The 22,616-nt window shown below is 44.3% G+C and overlaps 1 protein-coding gene and 1 pseudogene across 1 annotated transcript; both read right to left on the bottom strand.

Moving 5' to 3' along the window:
• Positions 1–17,817: 17,817 nt before the first annotated feature.
• Positions 17,818–20,411, bottom strand: NHLRC1 (NHL repeat containing E3 ubiquitin protein ligase 1). Its single transcript, XM_024565558.4, has one exon. It carries the CDS (start codon positions 20,277–20,279, stop codon positions 18,912–18,914), a length of 1,368 nt encoding a protein of 455 aa, XP_024421326.2. The 5' UTR covers positions 20,280–20,411; the 3' UTR covers positions 17,818–18,911.
• Positions 20,412–21,257: 846 nt separating this feature from the next.
• LOC123480272 (large ribosomal subunit protein eL21-like) lies at positions 21,258–22,616 on the bottom strand (annotated as a pseudogene).

Here is a 22,616-nt window from a genome sequence, read left to right as displayed (position 1 = left end):
TGGAGTTAATATTCTGGTTAAGGAAAGTACTAACAGCAACAGTCAAAAGAGCTTTGGGAAAATAATGTCTTTGGGAAAAATCTGCTGAAAAAACAACATGCTGCTTTAGCCATATGGAAATGGTTGATGGAGGTCTCTGTGGTAGATGCAGCTGAACACTGTTATTTCTTTCCTCCTTGCCCTTGCTCACACTCTCTCCTCTACCGGCCCAGCTTCATCTGGTCACTCCTACTGACCCCTCTCAGCCTCTGTGTAGACATAATTTTCTCCAGGAAGCCTACCCTGCCCTTTCCTGCTGCCCGGTCCTGGGTTGGGCCACTGTGATTAGTCATTGCTCCACAGTGCTCCCCAAACTCATTGTGCGTATTTATGACTTGGGATCTGCTTTCCCCACTGGATTGTAGGCTCCTTGGGTGCAGGTGTGATACCTTATTGATCTTTACCCTTCGCATAGAGTTGCAGCTTCTTTTTTTTTACTTTTTATTTTTTCAATAGTTCATTTATTATTGTTTTTTTCCATTACCATTTATCTCTCCCTAAACCCTCTTCCACCTCTGCCCAACCCCCACCATTGCAGTTTCTTACTAAGCATTTGTGGAATGACTACATGACTGGCTCACTACCTGGTAGGACACAGGATCTCCCAAGAACCTTAGCCACCAGAGCTTTGTGCGGAGGCTGAGCATGTAATGGAAGTGGCATTGCCTGCACAAAGAGCTCAGAAAGTAGAACTCTTCCTCGTGAGTGAAAACAGCAGCTGGTCTAAGCCCAACTATGATCTGAAAGGGAACATTTGCTATCAGACCACACCCTTGGACTTGGCGAGTTCTTCCTTATTTGAGGGTGTGTTTCTCCCTTTTGTCAGATGTCACACCCCATAAAGAGGAGTTATTTGCTTCTATTTTCAACAAGGAAAGAAGTAGGTGCCCTGCCAGTCTCTTAGCCTCTTATTGAATGAAAGACCCTCATTACAGGTGTAATAGTATCTTGAAATAATGGACTTAAATGAAGACAAGGCCTGAAGTTAGATGTGAGACATCCCTTCAGCTTTCATCAGCTCATCCTCCTCTAGGCTTTACTGAGAGAAACCAACGTTGACATAGTATTGACGTTCAGTTAGAGCTGGATTCAAGTTCCAATTCTTGGAGTTCCTAAACAAGTCACTTAACCTGGATCAGTTTCTCATTGAGCAGCTTTAAAGTAGAGATTATAAGATACCTAGTTTTGTACTATCATTATAAAGTGTCAATGAGATAAGGTCTATATAAGAGTGGACAAAAAAGGGGGGGGGCGCATAGTAAACCTTACAAGCTCAGGTAGACCATCATAGTGGCCTTACAAACTCGGAGACAGAAAGTGCCCACACGGGATGGTCTGAACACAAAATTCCTAACTAAAAGTGGGTCCTGAAGGGTAGTCATGTCCTAGGCCTGAGGCTTCTTTGACAAAAGTCAGTCTTTACCTTAACTGAGCCTGCCTATTGTCCTTTTGCATCTACGATAACACACCTTTGAAATGTCAGAGTGTCTTCTTTGTCAGACCCTCAGGGCACAACCTCCACCAGAGTGGGAGACCCCAGAACCCCTCATTGTCATCTCATTCCCCTCACACCATCTCCATGTGCTGTACATGTTAATTGTTAACTATCTGGTACCACCAATGTAAAAGAAGTAATGTGTTTCTTCATTTTGCATTTTTATGCAAACCCAGAGATTTCCCTGCTTTGCTTTTTTTCCCTCCTTAATCTACCACCTATGGATTTCATGTAACACTTCTTAGGTCTCCTCCTTTGATTCCAATGTATAAAATAAGCTGCAAAACTGCCATTCTCCAGAGCATTTTTTTAATCTGTTAAGATTTTGCTTCCTGGCAATTGTCATTAGTTTGGCTCACATAAACTAAAAAATTTCTTACAGGTTTGGACATTTCTTACATTGATATAAGGAACTAAATGGAGGTCATTGATAAATGTGTCTTCCTTTGCTTCTATACTGGTTTAGCTCAAGTTCATCCACTTGGCCGCTTATCTTTGGCAACTTTCCTTTGAAGACTGCTTCTCAGTCATAAGTGGTTTAAGAATAACCTGAGATCCTCCTTAAAAGGCAGCCTCCTGGCCCCACCCCCAGTGAGTCTGGTGCTCTGGGTCTGGTTACCGCCCAGGAAGTTGCATTTTTAACAGTGGTTCCAGGTAATTCAGAGACACTTCTGGAACATGACTTGAAAACTGAAAAGCGTTTATCTTAGACTAAGACTACTTTCCTTTCATCGGGGGCAGGCCAAAGAAATGCTCCTGTAAGCTAAAATATTTAATTTCATACTCTGACCTGGGAGGTGTTTAGACAAACAGACAGTAAACTGAGAAAGTGGTGGAGGTGATGGTGTAAAACAGGGAAAATGGGTGTTTTTCACAGGCCTACAGGACAAACTCCTCGGGGAGTGGTGAGCGGAACAGAATAGCAGAGGGCCTGTATGGGTGGGGATGCAGGAGGGCAAGCTGGTGGGGCCAGAGAGCTTCCAGTTCATACTAAGTCAGCACTTTGAAGTACAGCTTTATTGTCTTACTTTAAGGGCTCTTAATTCCCTCTGCATCAGACCCATTCAATTTTTTTTTTGTCTTCATTTTCTCCCCACCTCTCTACCCCACCCCAGCCAAACCCACCTCCCTCCCCTGCTTCCACCCTCCCCCTTGGTTTTGTCCAGGTGTCCTTTATAGTAGTTCCTGAAAACCCTTCTCCCCCCATTCCTTCCCCCCTCCCCTCTGGCTATTGTTAGATTGTTCTTAACTTCAATGTCTCTGGTTATATTTTGTTTGCTTTTTTCTTCTGTTGATTATGTTCCAGTTAAAGGTGAGATCATATGGTATTTGTCCCTCACCACCTGGATTATTTCACTTAGCATAATGCTCTCCAGTTCCATCCATGTTGTTGCAAAGGGTATAAGCTCCTTCTTTCTCTCTGCTGCGTAGAATTCCATTGTGTAAATGTACCATAGTTTTTGGATCCACTCATTTGCTGATGGGCACTTAGGTTGCTTCCAGTACTTGGCTATTGTAAATTGTGCTGCTATGAACATTGGGGTGCATAGGCTCTTTTGGATTGGTGTTTCAGGGTTCTTAGGGTATATTGCCAGCAGTGGAATTACTGGGTCAAAAGGCAGTTCCGTTTTTAGTTTTCTGAGGAAATTCCATACTGTTTTCCATAGTAGCTGCACCAGTCTGCATTCCCACCAACAATGTACTAAGGTTCCCTTTTCTCTGCATCCTCTCCACAGACCCATTCAAATTTTTAAACATCAGTACTCATACATATACCTAAGCCAAACATGAGAGACTTTGCTAACACCAGTGGTTTGGGGTTGCCCAGAGCCTGCAGCTTCAGTAGAAGGGAAAACTGAGAGGTAAGTAGCCATCTGCTCAACCGACTCTGCAAAATCCCCACTGAGGCCTGAAGTAGACATGGCCTTAGTCTGCCTCACCTTCCCAGGCACTTGGCAGGGCATTTTGCCAAAAAGCACTTGGCAGGGGCTCCCCACAAAGGCTGATAACTAAGTAGGTGTGGGCTAGTCCTGGGATTTCTCTCCCAATTCTTATTTTCCACCCTTCCCTCTCTTTTTAAACATTGCTGGAATTGGGAACTCAGGGCACTTAAAGAAATGCAGTGTGTTGCTTTCAGGGTTCTCCTGCCCTGTATAGCACCCTCACTTTTGTCTCCCCACTGCCTACTCCCGGGTGTGGTAGGCAAGTGGCTTTCTCAGTTCTGCATCGATTCAACAAAGTTTTTTTTTTTTTAATTGTGCATACTCAGTGGAAGAAAGAAGCCATTTCTTCCCACACATAATATACACATAATATCAAATTTACTATCTTAGCCATTTTTAAGTGTACAGTTCAGAAGTATTAAATTATTCATTGTTGTGAACTCAATCTCCACAACCCTCTTTGTCTTGCAAAACTGAAACTCTGTATCCATTAAATAACAACTCATCATTGTCTGCTCCCCCACCCCTAGATCTTGGCAACCAACCCTCATTCTACCTTCTGTGTCTATGGATTTGACTGCTCTAGATACTTGGTAGTCAAGTGGAATTGTACAGTATTTGTCTTTTTGTGACTGGCTTATTTCACTTAACTGCATGTCCTCAAGGTTCATCCATGTTGCATCATGTGTCGATATTCCTTTTCTTGTTAAGGCTGATCATACTCCATTGTGTGCACATACCGCATTGTGGGTATCCATTCATCCGTTAGTGGGCCCTGAATTTGCTTCCACCTCTTGGTTGTAGTAAATAATGCTGCTATGAATATCGGTGGACAAATATCTCTTCAAGACCCAGTTTTTAGTTCTTTAAGGTATCTACCCAGAGATGGAATTGCTGGATCACATGGTAATTCTACTTCTGATTTTTTGAGGAGCCCCCCATGCTGTTTCCACAGTGGCTGCACCGCTGTGCATTCCCACCAGCAGCGCACAGGAGTTCTAATTCTCCTTGTTCTGATACTTCCGTTATTCTCTGATTTTTTTTTATTGTAGCCATCCTAATGGGTGTGAGGTGGTTTTGATTTGCATTTTCCTAATTATTAGTGATGCTGAACATCTTTAATGTGCTTGTCGGTCATTTCTGTATCCTCTTTGGAGAAATTTGACATTTTTTGGTCGTCTGTGGGTTGCCTACGCAATAGCCATTTTGTCTAATCCTCCTGGCTGACATCTGACATCATTTCTCCCTGATGTGGTTCAGGGTTAAGTCCTAATTAATTGAAGTCAGTGATTCTTAGTCCTGGCTGCACATTAGAGTTACTGAGAATAGCTCTAAAAAAATACCCACGCCTGGACCCCATCCCCAGACTAATTAAAAATCAGGATGTCTAGAGGAGGTCCTGGGCATTGGTATTTTTAGAAGTCTCCTACTCGGCCCCAGATCGTCAAATATGCTACCAAGATTATCAACCAGGGCTCAAGACTAACCATGCCGGTCCCATTCCTCTTGCCAACGATAGGGTCAGGATTGGCTGTATGCCTTCGTTCTAGTCAATGTGATATGATGGCTTCTAAGAAAGGTGACATTTTCCTGAAATGAGACATGGGATAGGGTGGGAAGTGGGGAAAAAATATTCCTTTTCTTCCATTACTGTCTTCTTGCTACTGTGAGAGGCACCAGCCTGAGGATGTCAAAACAGGGAGCTGTGACAAGACATGGGTCACTGACGATGTCACTGAGCTGCTGACTTGATCCACCTTGCATCTAGTCTACTTCTGATAATAAATGTCTTCCTAACTGAAGCTATTTTGAGTTGGGTTTTCTATTACTTATAGCTGAAAGTAGCCTAGCATTTCCCTTACTGTGTACTGGGAACTTCAGGAAGACATAGGGCTATCCTTATGGAGTTTCTGTTATGAAAGAAGAAAGGAACAGAGACATTGTCTTGAATGGACTTAAACCCTGACTTCTCACGTTGAAAGTCTGAAGCTCTGTTCTCCAAGGATTTTTAAGGCTTTATTCAGAATGCAGGTAAGACAGGAGACCAGGAAAGCTGGGCGCACTGTGCAGTCAATAGCCAGAGCCAACTGGAGGCATTCTGACCTTAAGTCTTGTGTCCCAGGGCAGTTGTGTCCTTACATCTGGGTCAGTTATACGTTGTATAGTTTGGATGCAACATGAAAAGGAAAAGAAGTTGTGTACTTATGAACATTCTGAGTCCAAATCATGTAAGTCTTTAGAGATTAAATTTAACACCTTGGTGTGATACCTGAGCCCAAAGAACTAACTTATTTAAATTAATGGTCAGCCAAGTTGTATTATCCGGTTACATGATTCTCGGGTTTCAACAGGAGTAACCTTCTTTAGCATCTTTTTTCCTGGATCTGGGTGTTATTGGACCAGGCCTCCTTTCTGCTACAGTTTCCTTCAATTGCACCCATGAGAGTGGCTTATGGATATCACCACTGAGTGCGTCCCGAAGGCGAGGCTGGGTGAGGGAGTCCCTGGGCTATTCTGCTGGCTGGTCAGTTTTCTGCCTGTGTGCCAAATCCCGAGATACACCGACATGTTTTAAAATGACAAATGAGCAGCTGCTAGCTAACAGCACTGTGTGACAAGAGTCAGCCATCAGAAGGTTTGGCTCCACAAAAAGTCGTGAAAGGATGTATTTGTCTCTATGAAAGCCCCTGAAGCGGAACATAGTAAAGACATACTTACCATCAACTTTTCTTGTAAATGGTGTTAAAATTTAAAATGAACACTGATGAGTATAAAGTGCGTCCAGATCTCCACCTGTCCATAATTCACAACTGGCCTTTGAACTTGCTTGTTTGGTGTTGTGGTCTCTATAGTGAAGGCAAAGGCCTGATTAGTATTCCTGAAAGTGCTCAGGTGAGCGGTTTGTATAAAGTGCATCTCAGTTTCAAAATGAATGTGGAAAATGTTGAGGGGAAAAGTGTGAGAAGGAGAAAAGTTGGAAGGGATGCTCATTTAATTGGATCAGCATTAATCTTTCTTCAAGCGTGGTTTCACCTGTGGAAGACCACAGTAATACTCCCAACTCTGCCATTAGGTCTGAGAAAATAAGGGGATTTTGAGTGTGAAAACTATAAATGATGATAAATCCTACTCATGTGAAAAATGTATCAAATTCCTGCTAGAAATTTGAGTACGCCAGAAGGCAAATGTATAAAACACTGAAGAACCCTTTAGAAAGATAAAAAACAGCACCATACTCAGTGACAGTAACTGCCAATCTTAATAGAGGAGGCTGATTCTCCCAGTCGAAACACAAATGCCATCCTGGACAGACCGTCAGCTCGTCAGGAGGGAAAGGCTAAATGCTGAGCTGGGCACTGACTTGCTTGTGATACTGGAAGTTAGGCGAGAGGCTTCTGAAGACGGGGTAAGTTGCAGAGGTGCTGCGCGGCTGGTCTTGTGCCTGGAAAGTTGAGTAGACTCCACATGAGGGGCTGTGGCTCTCTAGGCACTTCTGGGCAAGTTCTCGAAGACATTTGAATGTGCTGCTCTTCCCCAAAGCCCACACTGGGGTATGGGAATATTGAGATGCAGTGAAGTCAAGGTTGATCCTGCCCTTCTAAGTGAGGCCGAGCTGGCCATTTTTCCTGAAATCTGCCAGAGACACTGTCCCACCTTCTCTTTACCTCCAAAATAAAGGCCACGCATAGAGCCTGAGAATGAGCAACACAACTGGAAAAGCAACGAAATACAGAAACTTGGAGAAATAGAAGGATGGGAGGGAGTATGAGAATTGAGAGTAAGAATTTAAAAATTAAGGCAAGAACTTAAAAATAAAGAGCCAAAAGAAGGACACCCAAGAAAAGGGAAGAATTAAGTCATGGAGAAAAGTGGCTCTTGAAAAAAAATGTGGGAATCCAGGCCTCTAACACAGCGTTTTCCAGAATGCTAGACCTCGCGGGGAGTAAGGTTGGGAAACACTGAATCCTATTCTAACCACCACAGTTTGCAGCTTATAATGCAAAATGTTCCGGCATTCCCCGGAACTCTGGAAAACACTATGTCCTATATCTCGCAATTTATAATGCAGAATAGCTTGTTAATAGCTCTGAGAAATACTGCACTAAAGAAACCCATTTAACTCACCAATTTATTTAAACACAGAACCTCTTTTCCCACACTACCCCATTCTAATAGCACCCTGCAGGGCTAGAGTTCTACACATCTGCAATATGCTGCTATAGTATATGAAGGAAATAGAGCAGCCACAGGAAATTGTTCACTCACAGGACTCAGGAGAGCTGACATCAGCTGCTGACTCTCTTCAATTCTGCATATCTATGTAGGAAAAAAAGTTACGTGCAGCTTATATTGCTGAAAATCTAAAATCAGAGAGAATTCAAGTGGCAGCAAGGTTAGAATTTTGGGTTTTCTCCTAAGAAGATTAATCGCTTGTCCGAGTTACTTTACCTTCCCGGGCTTCAGCTTGCTTAGAAAGTTAAGGTGTTAGACATCAAGATCTCTGTGGCCCTGCCAAAATTTCAAAGTTTCTGCCTTGTACTCTCTTAAGGCTCCTTTTGGGGAAAGTCACAGACACGCAACTCAAACTTATTCGAGGATAACAGGGAGTTTATCGGCTCCAATAATTTGGACATCCAGGGTGACATCCAGTTTGGGGATCAGAAAGTTTTGGAGACCCACACAATGTTAAACAGACATTGTCTTCCTCAGGCTCTCAACTAACTCTGCTTTCTTTCCTGCAGGACCCATTGTCAGGCAGGCTGTCTTCACATGGGAACAAAGGTGGTTTCCTGTAAGCCTAAGCTTTGTGGTCCTCACCTTCTTGCTTAAAAATAGAGGTATTGCCTTATCTCCAAACCATTCAGACAAAACGGTGATTGCTAAGATTATTAAGTGCTTACCAGGTACTGATCCAATGCATGTGTGCGAACTCATTTCGGCCTCACAAGAACCCTAGAAAATGGGTATTTTTAAAGTTCCATTTTACAGACAAGGAAACTAAAGCACAGAAAGATTAAATAGTTTGCCTACCTTCTGTATGTGGGACCTTGTGCAAATGACTTAAGCTCTCTGTGTCTCAGCTTCCTCATCTGTAAAAATACCAATAACAACTATTTCCCAGGCTTCAGTGAGAATTAGATAAGAACATGTAAGAAGTCAGTCACTGCATTCAACGAAAAGCCAATAATTCTTGGTACCATTTCCACCTGCTATTATCTCATCTCTTTGTTTGTTCACACCCTGGCTTCTGTCCACAAAGGGCATGGAGGGACTGAAGAAAGAGGAAGACCCCTCCCGATTGGTAGGTGGCAGGTTTAATAAGCACGGGAACTTACATATGAGGCTTGCCTTGGGCAGCTACAAGAGATATCATTAACTGAAACCTGCCCACTAGAATCTTAAGAGTTTATATAGAGGTTTTAGCTGGGTTCAGTCACATGTTAGTCCAGATGGTATCAACAACACGTGGCTCTCTCAGGCTGCATTTTTGAAAACAGCTCCCACTGTGGGAATAGTGGGTAGAATGTACATTCCAAGGACAGGGGAGGGGATGAGGAGCCTCTGATATCCTACGTCCAGCTCACAGGTCAATTTGCGGTCATGTCCTCTTGAAGACCTCTAACACCCCGCCTCTTCCCTGGATTGGTGCAAAAATATCAACTTCATACATTCCATGGTCTCTAAGAGCTTAGATAAGATAGAAACTATTACAATGGATCACAGCTACGCACAGAGGAAAGAAAGCCCAAAACAGCAGACCTATGGCAGAGCTGGAACCTAGATGTTGCATCCTTGTTGGGACAATGAAGCTGAGGGTAAGAACAAGGTCAAGGCTCTCAGTCTAGCCTAGATGGCAGCAAGTAACAAGGCCTATGATCTGGGTAGCTAACCCCAGGCAACAGATAGGAAAACCTTTAACTGGAGGCCACTTATACTGGGCCTGCTGGGGCAGGAGCCAGATCCAGAGGGCGCTGGCAGGGGAGCTGTGGGTAGGAGCTCGTTCTCCCCATGAGGGAGAGGATAATGAGGTAACTTAGCTGGAGGAGAGTGTGAAACCCAAATGAAGGTCATACCCAGACAGGTAGCCTTTCACTGATGGTGATTACATGAAGACAGAGTGCTGAATATTATTTATAAATTATTTGGCAAGTTTTACAACAGAGAAAAAATCTTAGAGACAAAATCTTAATTTAACACACATCCTGGCCAAACCCCTCCCCCCCAAAACCACTTCTTAACTCAGTTGTAAAACATCTTGTCAAAGCAACACATTATTGAGGGTGGTTTCTCTTGGAACTAGAGAAGCTTTTCTGGATGCCCTGCCCAACTGATGGGCGCCAGGAGTCAAAACTGTTCTGTGACTCCATATTTATCTTACGTTGTTCTTACAAATTAGTTCATGTTTCTGACCTCTTTAAACATACACTTTATAATCATTAATTAAACACAGCTACCAGGTGAAATCTTGCAGTCTCTTTATCCTGAATATCGTGTCTCTCCTTGGTCCTTTGGTTAGTGTGCAGGAGCTATGAGTTGCTGACATTGGGTGAGGGGAGGACCGAAGCCACCCTGTCAGTGCCAAGGTGCCAAGGTCTTGATTCCTCAGTGCCTGCTGGCAGGAAGTGAGCATCGAGAGAAGCCAGAGCACAGGAGACGGGAGGACACCTTCAATGACACACCTCTGAATTAGGAAAGTATTTGTTGTGTCCATTTTCCTCCTCCCACAAAATCTATGGTTGCCATGCTGATGGAAAAGGGGCACACACAGAAGATTGTAAAATATATCACCGTGGAAAGTATTTTATTGAAACATGGATAAGCTTTACTCAAAAATGGCACATTTGACCTGGGCAGATATTCATAAATGGAATACTGTGGTGTTCGGCCAAATGTGAAAATATCAGTCAAACGCCTGCCCTTCGATGCTCTGGAGCACGGCTGTCACCCTGACTGCCGACACAGCTACAGAAAAGTAGATCCTGACATTGGTAACACAAAGAATCGACGCAGGCCTGAAGAAAATGGTTTTTTTTTTTTTTTTCTAGCTTGTTTTGGGTGAAGCAACCAGTATTTACAACAGGCATGTTCAATAATTCTAGGGTGACGTCATCTCTTCCAATGTGCCTTTTCTGCTGTGGCCATTTGGGGTTACTTCACCCTCTTTGTAGTGCCTTGAGCACCCCTGTGCAGAGCACCCCTGAGCAAAGCTCTTACCATTCTAGTACAGTAGTTTTTTTAATATAAATTGATAAACTTCCTTTTCTAGTACAGTAGAGTAAGTTCCAACCGGCCAATCTAGGAAATAAGTATAAACTCTGGACACACACAAACATCTCCTGGGCCAGATTCCCTGTGAATTTTGTCAAACGGTTAAGAAGTAACATCATATTACACAAATTATTTCAGAAAATAAAGGAAGAAGAAACACTTTCTAAATCGCAACACAACCCTACTACCAAAACCTGACTAAGACATTACCAGAAAAAAGTAAGCTGATATGTTTCCTACATGATCAAAATACATTTGGATATCCTCATGTGTTTCACCTGTACAGAGAATGCTTCCAGCAAATTTAGCAAATTCATACAACGTGTTTCTTACTGATTTGCCAAAAAATTACTAATTTTAAGATTTATTGTTTAGTGTTCCCTGCGGGTGGGGGCTGAAAATTAACTCCAAAATGTAACGGAATCGGCCTCCTGTATCATCAGTTTCATAGTCAGTCCAGGTATTTCAATCAGTGGCTTGAAATGGAAATAGACTGGGAAGGAAGGTCAGTATGCAGAGGTCTATTTTGGACTAACTTGCTCATCAGAATGCAGACCGGGTAGCGGGCATAAAGGGCTGACGTGAAGAAACCGGAGCAGAAGTTTCCTCTGATTTTACCACACGTCGCCGAGCAACTGACTACACAGCACCCCACACAGCTCACAGCCCTGTTGCTAGCCTTTTATTTCACGTATTTGTTGGAACTCTGCCCCCTTTGGACAGCAGCAGGGGCATGTTGCCCGCATGATTGGTGAAGAAAATATCCTGACAACATATATTAAACTGAACAGACATTATAACCTGGTTATAATTCTAACTTCAGTATGATTGAAAAGACTGGGAGCTAAATTAGACTCAACCTAAATTTTATTTTATAAAACCTAAGTACAATATTTTATCTCTATAAATTACCATACTTTCATTATGAAACTTCAGACCTCTGTTTCACCTCAGAAAAGCCTGTATCTTCACTTTTTCAGTCTGCTCATCTCACACAAATTGCACGGCTTCATCTGGGGTTCTGGTCACAGCTAGAGTTTGTCACTGTGGCTCATTCATACATGTTCTTCGTCTAGTCCCTCCCCTTCTTTCCACCATTATCCCCCTTCCTCCTTCCCTCTGGTCACTGTCAGTCTGTTCCATGTTTCCAAGCCTGTGGTTCTATTTTGTTCGTTACTTTATTTTGTTCATTAGATTCCTCTTATAGGTGAGATCATACGGTATTTGTCTTTCACCAACTGGCTTATTTCACTTAGCACAATGCTCTCCAGTTCCATTCACGCTGTCGCAAAGGGTAGGCATTCCTTCTTTCTTTCTGCTGCATAGTTTCCATTTGTAAATATACCACAGCTTTTTGATCCGCTCATTTACTGATGGGCACTTAGGCTGTTGCCAGCACTTGGCTATTGTGACTAGCACTGCTATGAACACAGGGGTGCACAGGTTCTTTTGAATTGGTGACCTGAGATTCTTAGGATATAATCCCAGCAGTGGAATTTCTGGATCAAAAGGCAGTTCCATTTTTAGTTTTTTGAGGAAATTCCACATTGTTTTCCACAGTGGCTGCAGCAGTCTGCATTCCCAACAACTGCTCACTAGGGTTCCCTTTTCTCTGCAATCTCGCCAGCACTTTTTGTTGATTTATTAATGATGGCCATTCTGACCAGAGTGAGATGGTTCCTCATTGTGATTTTAATTTGCATCTTTCTGATGGCTAGTGATGCTGAGCATCTTTTCATATGTCTCTGGGCCCTCTGTATGAACAACGAAGGTCACTGCATAATACTTAAGAGAATAAATAGTTCAATAGGAGGATATGACCCTGGTAAAAATACGGCATGGAGCTTTTGCTGCTCATGGTTTGGGATCTCCAAAATCGAACTTAAGATGAATGCCACTAAAATTTACTTTGCAGAAGAGCCACCAATTTATATGATCTATTCACTGTTTTATAAAATTTGGATCAATAAAGTGGATTTCCAGGAATACTAATTACACAGTGATGAGTCAAAACAATTCAAAATGGTAACAATAGTCTTCTCTAATTAAAAGTGATTAACTACCTTATGCCTATTTCTGTTTTCCAATTCTACTGTGGATGTAGGTTACCTCTACAATTCAGGAGTTTGGAGGAATGACGAAGAAACAACCGAGGAAAGGGCACAGAACAGGAGAGAGGCCTTGGTTTGGAGAAGCCGGCCTTTCACTGTCAGGCTTCTGCCCCTCGCACTTGGCTCTGGAAGCCTCTCCCCGCCTCCCTTCACGGCACCCTGGATGTCAGATCCCGGAGCAATTGGCATAGTGCACCAGGCAGCTAAAGAGTTACATTCTCTGATTTCTGAAAATAACAAGTACATTCCTTTTTTAAAAAAACAAAAGCATTCAGGTTAAGGGAAACAGAACTTGAATCCCAACACTCAGAGCCCCCCTAAGCCCTAGTCACAGCTCTTGCCATGGAAACAGGCCTCTGTCCACAGCACCTCAAAGAAGGCAGTACGTGAGGAGCAGATGGCACTGAGAAACCGATAAGATCGGTGTACGTTATAAACGGAAGCTCTGAAACCTGAACAGGGCAGCAACGTTTCTTCCCAAAGAACATTACTGGTGCTGAGACAAAATGATGTGAAGGGTGGATGTGGAGAAGACGCCACCACGGGCGGTGGCTGGCATTTGCTTGTCCTCTGGAGCAGTGGGACCCAATCCTGGATGCACATATTGTCACTTGGAGGAGACTTTTTAGAAATTCCTGCTCTCCCCCAACCCAGAACACAACTGGATTTGGTTGTGTAACCTTGGGTGCCACTTCATTTCCATCAGTCTCAGCTTCTTCACCTGTAAAGTCACCCTAATAAAAGCTGCCCTATCTCAGAGACAGTGTGAGCATCAAATAAATAGACAGCTTTGTGAAGCAATATTCAAGTATTATGCAAAAGTTAGTTATGTTTAAGTTCTTTAATCACACTCCCTTGCAAACAGAGGCTCCTTTTTACAACATGGACAGGTGCTGCTAGAGTACATTTGATGATCATGAAATAGAGTGACATTATCTGGCCCCTATAGGGACAGAGCCTCACGACTTTGGACTCATTAGGGCTTACTTATGACTAAAGAGACTGGCCTCATTGTTATGGTCTAATCAGTCCATTTGGAAATACTATGATGTTATTTGAGAAACAGTCAGACATCCCAGCAGATGCTGTAAGACAATAAAAGAAAAGTTGACTGAGGAAAGCTGGGACAAAGATCTATTGCTAAAGGACATAAGAACTTTACCAGTAAAAGATCTAGTACCAGCACGCACGTGTGCACCTGTACCTGTATGTGTGTATCCCCAGCCTTTGACCTTCAAATCCTATCCCACTAGAGGGGTCAGTGTGGAATAGTCCAGTTTCTAGTCCTGGTTCTCCCCTTAACTACCTGTGTGTCACACTCATCCTTTTACAACTCTGCAGGCCTCGGGTGGCATTTGAGTGCATGGTAATTAAAAATTCTGAAGTGTCCTTCCAGTCCTAAAGTCTTTGGCTTGAAGCACAGTTTCATACTATCATTCTTCATGGTCTGACAAAAGAGATGACTCATGACAACTCAGGCAATGCTCCTGCCTCAAAGTCCCATGGGCTTAGTGAATCGGAAATGTGGTGACTAAGGACATGAAGTTCTTCACCCAGTCCCAGCCCTGGCTACCACTAAGTCACCACAGTGCTTTTGTGCTATATCTCAGTCACTCAGCAAACCCATCACAATTTGTTTTCATTCTAGACCAGCTTCCCCAAACTACCTAACGGCATACATATAGCAACTGAACAAGTATTTTGGAATGCCTACACTGCATCAGGCTGTGTTCTGGACCCCAGGGATACAGCTGTGAACAACACAAACACCTTTGCCTCCCTGGATTTGACATCCTAGTTGTCAAAGGATGACAAAAAGAAACATACTTTGTAGGTTCTTGTTCAGACCTTTTAAACATATTCCAGCTTATCATGAACTTTCTTAAAACTGTGGCACCCCAAAGTTGAGCAAAAACTCCATCCAAGCTCCCTAAATGGAATCGGCCTTCCAGGTCGTAATGAAAGTTTTGGATTTATCTTCATCAGGGTGGGAAGATTGAATATATTTTGTTTAACAGGTTGGTGGCTTGACTCATTGCTCAAATATTTACACCTTTGCTATGTGGGCCTCTGCTTCAACTCTGGCCCCGCCGCGGTGAGAGGTGGGTATGTTGATGGAGTGTGTTGAATTTCTCAGAATTACTTTCTTATTCATGGCAGCAAAATTCATAGGTTTAAGTTCAATTTTTCTCCAAACAAATCAATAGCACAGTATAATTTTTGTCTGGCACTTCCTGTTGCAAAAACCAAACCTGCACGGATGAGCTGCATTTTCTCCCCGCATCTGCACCGGGTTCTACATAGTGGTGCCTTCTCTCTGCCACGTAGCTTCCTCTCATTGGCGGCTTTGGTTTGCTCACAGCTGCTCTGTGCTCCTCCAACTGAGCATGCTTTCAACATTCACCCCTGGTTGCCATCTGCCTGATTTGCTCCATATTTCTCGATTCAAAATTTCAGGGACAAGAATCTGCAGTCATGTACCGCATAACGACATTTTGGTCAAGGACGGACTGCATATACGAGAGCAGACCCTTAAGATTATAGTGAAACTAAAAAATCCTATCACTTACTGATGCTGTGACTGACATAACGTCATCGTGCAACACAGCACTCACGTTTGTGGTGTTGCTGGTGTAAACAAATCTGCACTGCCGGTTACATGAAAGTACAGAACACACTCACAGTCGTAGGTGATTCCATCGAGGTTTGTGAGAGTGTACTCATGGTGTTCGCACAACGACGGAACCGCCTTCCAACACATTTCTTTAGAATGGGAACCTGTCAGTATGCGGCACGTGGCTGTGATGTGACCTCCTTGTCCCTTTGTCGGAAACCTGTTTACCCCGGGTCAGTTCACAGGCCAGTCCTGGTCTAATTAATGCATTTGATGTGACATCCATGAGAAGGCCCTATCCAATCAGCTGTAGGTGGAGGGGATCGTGTAATAGAAAATAGGGTGGCTGAGGGCAGGTTTATCAGCAGGGCTGTGCGGCGGGGGTTGGGTGGGGGGTAGAGGGCAGTTTTCCTCAGAAGTAGCTGAGGGCACTGCAGACTCCATGATTGTTTAGTGTGGTAGTTGTGGTAAGTGTTGGGAGCCTCTCTGAGATATTTTCTACATACTCTTCAAGGAAACAGTTCATCTCCTAATTACCGATGATACACCACCATAGTGCCTTCCTATTACTGGTGCACTAACCAGTAATACGCATGTCTTCTTTCCATGGCAGGTACAAGGTGGTTTAATCAGCTATTATCAGTGGGTCTTCATTTTGCGAGATGCATGGAATGTACTGCTTGTTCCTCAAAGGTGCGTAATTCTCTTTGGGTGAGGGCTTCACCCCACTTAATGAGGGGCCAGGAAAGGTCTAGATAAGGCCCTAGCAAAATGGTAATGGTTGGGTCCTGGGTGAGACTTGCTAGAGGCGACATTTATGAATCTGAACCAAAGTCTGTAGAAAATAAAAAGAAAAAAATTGAGAAAACCAAGTCCAGGTGGCAAATCCAGAGGGCAGAACAAGGGCAAAAGCAGGAGACGATCCAAACATCAGGAATTGGGCAAAACTGGAACGGATGGCAGGTGAGGGGAGGACAGCTGAGGGGGAGCCCATGTGTCTGCACTTGCTTTTATGGGCTCACCAGGTGGCACGTGCTGGGCAGTGTTGGCCTAAAGGCACCTGACTGAGGGGACCTTCAGGAAGAGCCCTCCTTCTCCCCCATTTACTGCTGGCCACATTCTTTTGTCTCCTGGCTCTGGAGAATCATTCCAACTCTCCTCCATCACCTTGAAACTTTCTACTTTCTGCTGCAATTTTCTCTTCCTGCTAATCTCAGGAGGTCAAGAACAGCCAGCTTTGCATCTTCCCCAGGGAAACCTGCCTGTTCCCCCTGCCCCCCAGTATGCCATTCCTGGGAAGAGCTGCTTTCTCTTTATATTGCATACCCTGCCCCACCAACTCCCAAGCTCATAACAACCAAGGAGAGGTAGCAGTTAACTAGGTCACTTGTTATCACCTCTTTGATTTGCTCTCACATCATCTCAGGGACTCACACCCTATTCCTCTGGTGGGCTAATCCACAGGAAATGGGTAACACATTGGTCACATACCTCCACACGCACTGCGTGTTCCATACCTTTCCTCCAAGTGCTGCCTGAAAAAGACGTTGGTACAGCTCTATGGCCAAAGATGATGCCACGATAATTACAAATGGGAGAAAGTCCCTTGAATTGCTCAACTGACCCTCAGGCCATTAAAATGTCCTTATTCCTAAGGAAAACTTTTTAAGGGTCAGTCCACAGTGGGCCTATGTGCAAATGACCGTTTGAACCTCTATCTCTACCTGAGACTTCTCTTGTTACACAATGCAGAATACCTGTGAAGTCGCCTACCTAAGGGTGACTTCTATGGGTGGGGTGAGTGTGGGGGCAAGGGGGTGTCCCCAGAAGCCCTATTTAGAATGCACTGAAAAAGGTGATCCAGGGTTCCTGAAATCTTACTGTGAGTGCTGTATGATGCAACATTGAGGCAAAATGGGCTTTTGGGGACTGGCATGGGAATCAGGTTCTGGACATACTTACGGTCTTCCGGAGCATATTTTACTTATAATTTTAGGACTGTCTCTAGTGCCTATTAGAAGTCTTGGTATTATAGAATCCTGTTGTTAATAAAGCATCAGCTATTACCTGAAGCTAACATTCACCTTTCAAAACCAGGGTGTTCTCCTTGAGAAAAACTTTGCTGCTTCTGAGGTGCCAGTTATTTGGAACTATTCCAACAGCCCTAATCTCTGAGATGTTTACACTAGCTAGAAATACACAACTTATAAAGAACTGACCACTTCACCTGAAATTCCCATTCATTGAACCAATTGCAACAATAAGCAGGTGTTATCCTGGTCAAGTCTATACTTCAACTCAAAATGTATTTCAATGTTTACCAGTGGCCTAAATGATGACTTAGGATCCAGGGAAGTATTTATTTAGTATACAGTGTTTGCAAACACATGGAACAAATTGAAACTGCACAGAGAAAAAAACCATCACAAAAGTGCTTCAGGTTACCACTGATTATAAAAAGGCCAACAAAATCACTTTTACCACAAACTGATTGTGGGAACTTATCTCTGTGTTAACATAAACATGTAACAAGAATATCACCCAGTCCGCTAACACTTGTATAAATGTAGTGTGTTCTACAGTAGTTTAGAACTTACACCAACACAGGCCTTTCTCAACCAACCAAGCGCTATTTCCTGAGTGCCTCTACAGTGGGGGAGATACAGGTATTAAAGGACACATTCACCTTCGGAGTAAGCAGTTCAATTGTTTTCCTTAGCAAGTAACTCAAAATCCACAGGAATTCCATCCTCAGTGCTATCAGAGGAGCTGCAAGTTGAACTAAACTGATGTCCCCCACAAAACCCTTTCTCTCTCTTTTTGAAATATATTTTTTGATTATACTATTACAGTTGTCCCGTTCCCACCCCCCTTCATTCCCCTCCGCCCTGCACACCGCTTCCCACCCACGAACCCTTTTCTTTTGAACTCTCAACAAAGTCTCCTATCTTTGTGCACCCAACTAAAATAAATGGCTACTTGTAAATAGTGTACACATAGCAACAATATACACTCACATATTTTCCCCCCACATCTATTATCTAATTTAAGAGAAAGAGGTTTGGGAGTCAAAATTGAGTTATCGTGGCTATTGTCACAATAAGTGTTACTTTGGGTAAGTCACTTTAGCTTTCTGGGTCTGGGTCTCAGTTTTTTCATATCTAAAATAGGATCAATAATAGAATTACCTTATTGGGTAGTTGTTAAGGATTAAAGGAGCCAGTATTTACAAATTTCTTAGCACAGGGGGCACCTATTCAATAAGCAGTAGATTTCATTATTTCTCTTTAATAATTACCTCAACCTTTGTAGGTCTGCCAGGCAGTTATTGACCCCTGTTGGGCAGATGAGATTAAGTAACCCAGGGCTAAACAATTCCTTAGTGGTGGCTCCACGGTTTCTGATTCCAAGCCCCAGGCCCCTCACCACACCCATCATCCTCACTCAACCGTAAAGACTTTTATAGAATGGGTTGCACTGTCCAGCACAAGAAGAGAATTCTCCTTGGTGAAGGTCAGTGCCACAGGATGGGAAAGACCACGGGTGATGATGGGCTTCAGTACTGGAAACTCCTCGGGTTTGCCTAAGCACAGGACCGCATGACTGGAAGTATCGGCGATAATCACATTCTCCTGGTGATTGAAGGTCACGGCAGAGGCAGTTATTTCGTAGGGGAAGAAGAGGCTCAACCCGAAGGTATCCACCTGGCCGATGAGCTGCATGCTCGCGCTGAACACCTTCACCGTGGTGCTGCAGGTCCCGGGCCCCAGAGTCAGGGGGCGCTCTAGGACTGCAATGGCCCCAGTGAGCCCAGATACTGCCACCCCTCTGGGACCACGCAGATGCGCTTGCAACCTTTCTGTTTTCCGGAGGACCCCTTCTGGAAAGTCTACTTCCAACAGGTGCAGGGACCCTGCCTCCGCATCAGTTACCACGACCCCATTCTGAGGGGTGGTCTCCACACCCCAAGGCAAGGAGAACTGGCCTCCAATGACAACTTTGATCTGGCCAAAAAAATCAAACACTTTGATCGAGCGGTCGCCGGCGTCGGTGACAACCACATGGCAGTCGTTGGTGACGGTGACATCAAGTGGGTACCTAATTTCCTGGGCAGCGTCCCCCTTCTCTCCAAACTGATGAGCACATCCTCCCCCGGAGTCAAATATCTTGACCCGCCTTTTGCCATCGTGTACCACTACTACGCGCCCTGTCTTGGGACAGAGCGCCAGCCCGGTGGGGTTAACCAGGGTTCCCCAGCCGCCAAAGGCGTGGTGGCAAGTGAGGGTCTCAGAGCCGCAGGGGGGGACGCGGTGGGTGGCCGGGGCCGGGCGCAATGTAGAGCCCAGGAGCTCCAGGAGGTGCAGCACCGGCAGGCAGTCGCTAGTGTCGGAGCCCCGGCAGGCTCGCCGGCAGAAGGGGCACTCGAGGGCAAGCGTCCGCGGGTGCGCCAGGGCAGCCACGCAGGCCAGGCAGACCACGTGTCCGCAGGGCAGGTTGCGCGGACGCCGCTGCTGGCGATGGCCGAACCTTTCAAAGCACACCTTGCACTCGAGCAAACTGGTCTCGGCCTCGCGCATGAGCTCCGGCAGCGCAGGCCCGCTCCCCGAGGCCTCTGCACCCATCACGCAGCCACTGGCATTCCCTCTGCGCCACCAGCCAGGGACTGGACACCGCCCCGCGCTGCGCTGGGTCACGGTCAAGGGGTGGAGCGCTGGTACTGACGTCCACCGTAGCGGAGCGCTCGGTCGAGACCTGCTGCCCTCTGGTGGGCGTGTGAAGCACTGCTTCCTAAAAGCCTGACTGGGCATTTACAAGCTCTATACACCGCGTGCGGTCAGACGTGTAATCTTCACAACAGTCATGGATGGATTGTGTCCACATAACACAGGAGGAGGTACACCTATTCAGAACAAGAGGGTCCCTCCCTGTAACCTAGTCTGTTAATGGCAAAGCAAGAACTAGAACCACCCAGTCTTCCAACTCGGGTGCCCTGCAGTTTTCAAATCGCTGTGCTGCGTGCTTGGTGCTAGGGCTGGCCGGACGCATAGCTCATGCTGCTTGTGATCAGACTGGGAAAACACAGACACACGAAGAAAGCTAAACTTCAAGGGGGTGAGGCAGGTGTGTGTCTCCGATCACACTCGCAGTTAAAGTAGATAATGAATACGCGTAAAATAAATTCATGTCGGAAGATGTGTTATAGGACAACACAAGAAACCTACTAGGTGAATGAGTGTGAGATGGGGGAACCATGGCTGGGCATATCTTCTAGAGGAATTAATATGAAATATGTAAACCGTTAATCATAATTGCTATAGAACTTACACCATGTCTGCTATTAAGTGGTTTACATAGATTATCGTATTTAAACCTCATGACAATCCCACAAGAATGTTATTTTCATCACCCCTTTTCTACAATAGAGTTCATAGAGGTTAAGCATCTTGTCTAGGGTCACATGGCTAGGAAGTGGCCACACCTGTGTTTGAAGCCAGGCAGTTTGATTGCAGAGCCCACCTCTTAACCATCCCAGTGTTTTTCCAACCCGTGTGTCTCATACCTAAGGTTTAATTGATCTGGGGTGTAGTCTGGGCAGCTGGGATTTTTAAAGCTCTCTGGATGATTATAATGTGCAGCCAAGTTTGACAACCAACAACACCTAAACTGTGACAATCCTTCCAATGGCACCAGGTTAAATTCTTCTCAGTCAAGGTTGAAAACACAGAGAACCCTACCCTACCCTACCCTTTATTTAAAAAATCTTCAAATAGGTGAGAGCATAACCTTGCTCAGGAATCTCACATTTTCAGGAAACTCCTCTACCTCTGCCCCCCAATACCTTACATGAACATTCTCTTCATAAAACCATGTATCGGCTCACTCGTCTTCATGTAGAGACCATTACCATGATCATTCACCCTCAAATGGAATCGAATAGAAATTACTTTCTGAAGTACTCTTTAAGTCAAGAAATACATTCAGGAAACCACAAATGTGATATTTTTAGACCTAGTATCTACTAGAAATATAATGAGTGCCTCCTTATAATATTAGATTTTCTAGTACCCACATTTTAAAAAGTAAAAAGAAACTAATGTGATTATTTTAGTTTTATATTATATTTAACCCCAAATAGACAAAATAACATTTGGACCTGAAATCTTTATTAAAAGTATTAAGATGTTATACTCTTTTTAGTACTGAGTAAAATTCAGCGTGTATTTTACACTCACAGCACGAGTGCTCAGTAACCGCATGCCACTGGCGGCTGCGGCAGGAACCGCAGATCTACACCAGGTCTGCACTGGGAATGTTGCCTTCTCAAGATGCTTTCCAAACTGATTTCATTGATATCTTGACTTGCTTCTAACTTGTCCATACTCCAACACTGTTTTAACATGGGTATGGGGGAGCTCAGACCCTCCAATGACTTTGTGTAGCCTGTCAGGAGAGATGAGCAGGAGGGCTCCACCTCGCTTGCTGCGCTCCCGGATAATCCTGCCTTCTTCTTGATCCTCTGCTGCCCCTGCGGGGCAGCCAATAGTACTGCACCAAGAGGTGAGGTAAACCAGAAAAGGTGCAATAAACCTGGCGGGTTTTTTTTTTTTTTTTTTTTTAAATCAGTATAGAAGTCTTTTTTTCTTTACACTTATCATGCCATGAATTCATAGGGAATGGTTCCAACAGCTCAGGTTCCTTTCCATTAGTTCTCACAAAGTGTGCTTCTCTGAGGGGAGCGGGCTGACGCTTCAGTTGAACCCAGGTACCTTTCTCTTTGGCTTCCTTCTTTTTTTGATCATTTTCCTCCACACATTTCAGGAAGCTATCTCGATTCTTTGAGTCCTTAATACGCTCAATTTGTACATTAATTCTCTTGGCAAGAATCTTGCCCTTAACTTGTTTGTTTACAGCAATGCCCACCGCGTGCTGGGTAACATTGTAGACTTTTCCAGTTTTTCCATGGTAACATTTGTGGGGCATTCCTTTCTGAACAGTGCCTATTCCCTTGATATCTACAATACTGCCTTTCTTGTAGATTCGCATGTATGTAGCCAAAGGAACAACTCCATGTTTTCTAAAAGGCCTAGAGAACATATAACAGCTACCTCTCTTCTTTCCCTTTGTGTTAGTCATCTTGGTGAATT

This window comes from Desmodus rotundus, chromosome 3 (assembly GCF_022682495.2).
Source record: "Desmodus rotundus isolate HL8 chromosome 3, HLdesRot8A.1, whole genome shotgun sequence".
Taxonomy (NCBI): domain Eukaryota; kingdom Metazoa; phylum Chordata; class Mammalia; order Chiroptera; family Phyllostomidae; genus Desmodus; species Desmodus rotundus.
Note: the sequence above shows the minus strand (reverse complement) of the source record. Positions and strands in the feature narration are given on the sequence as shown.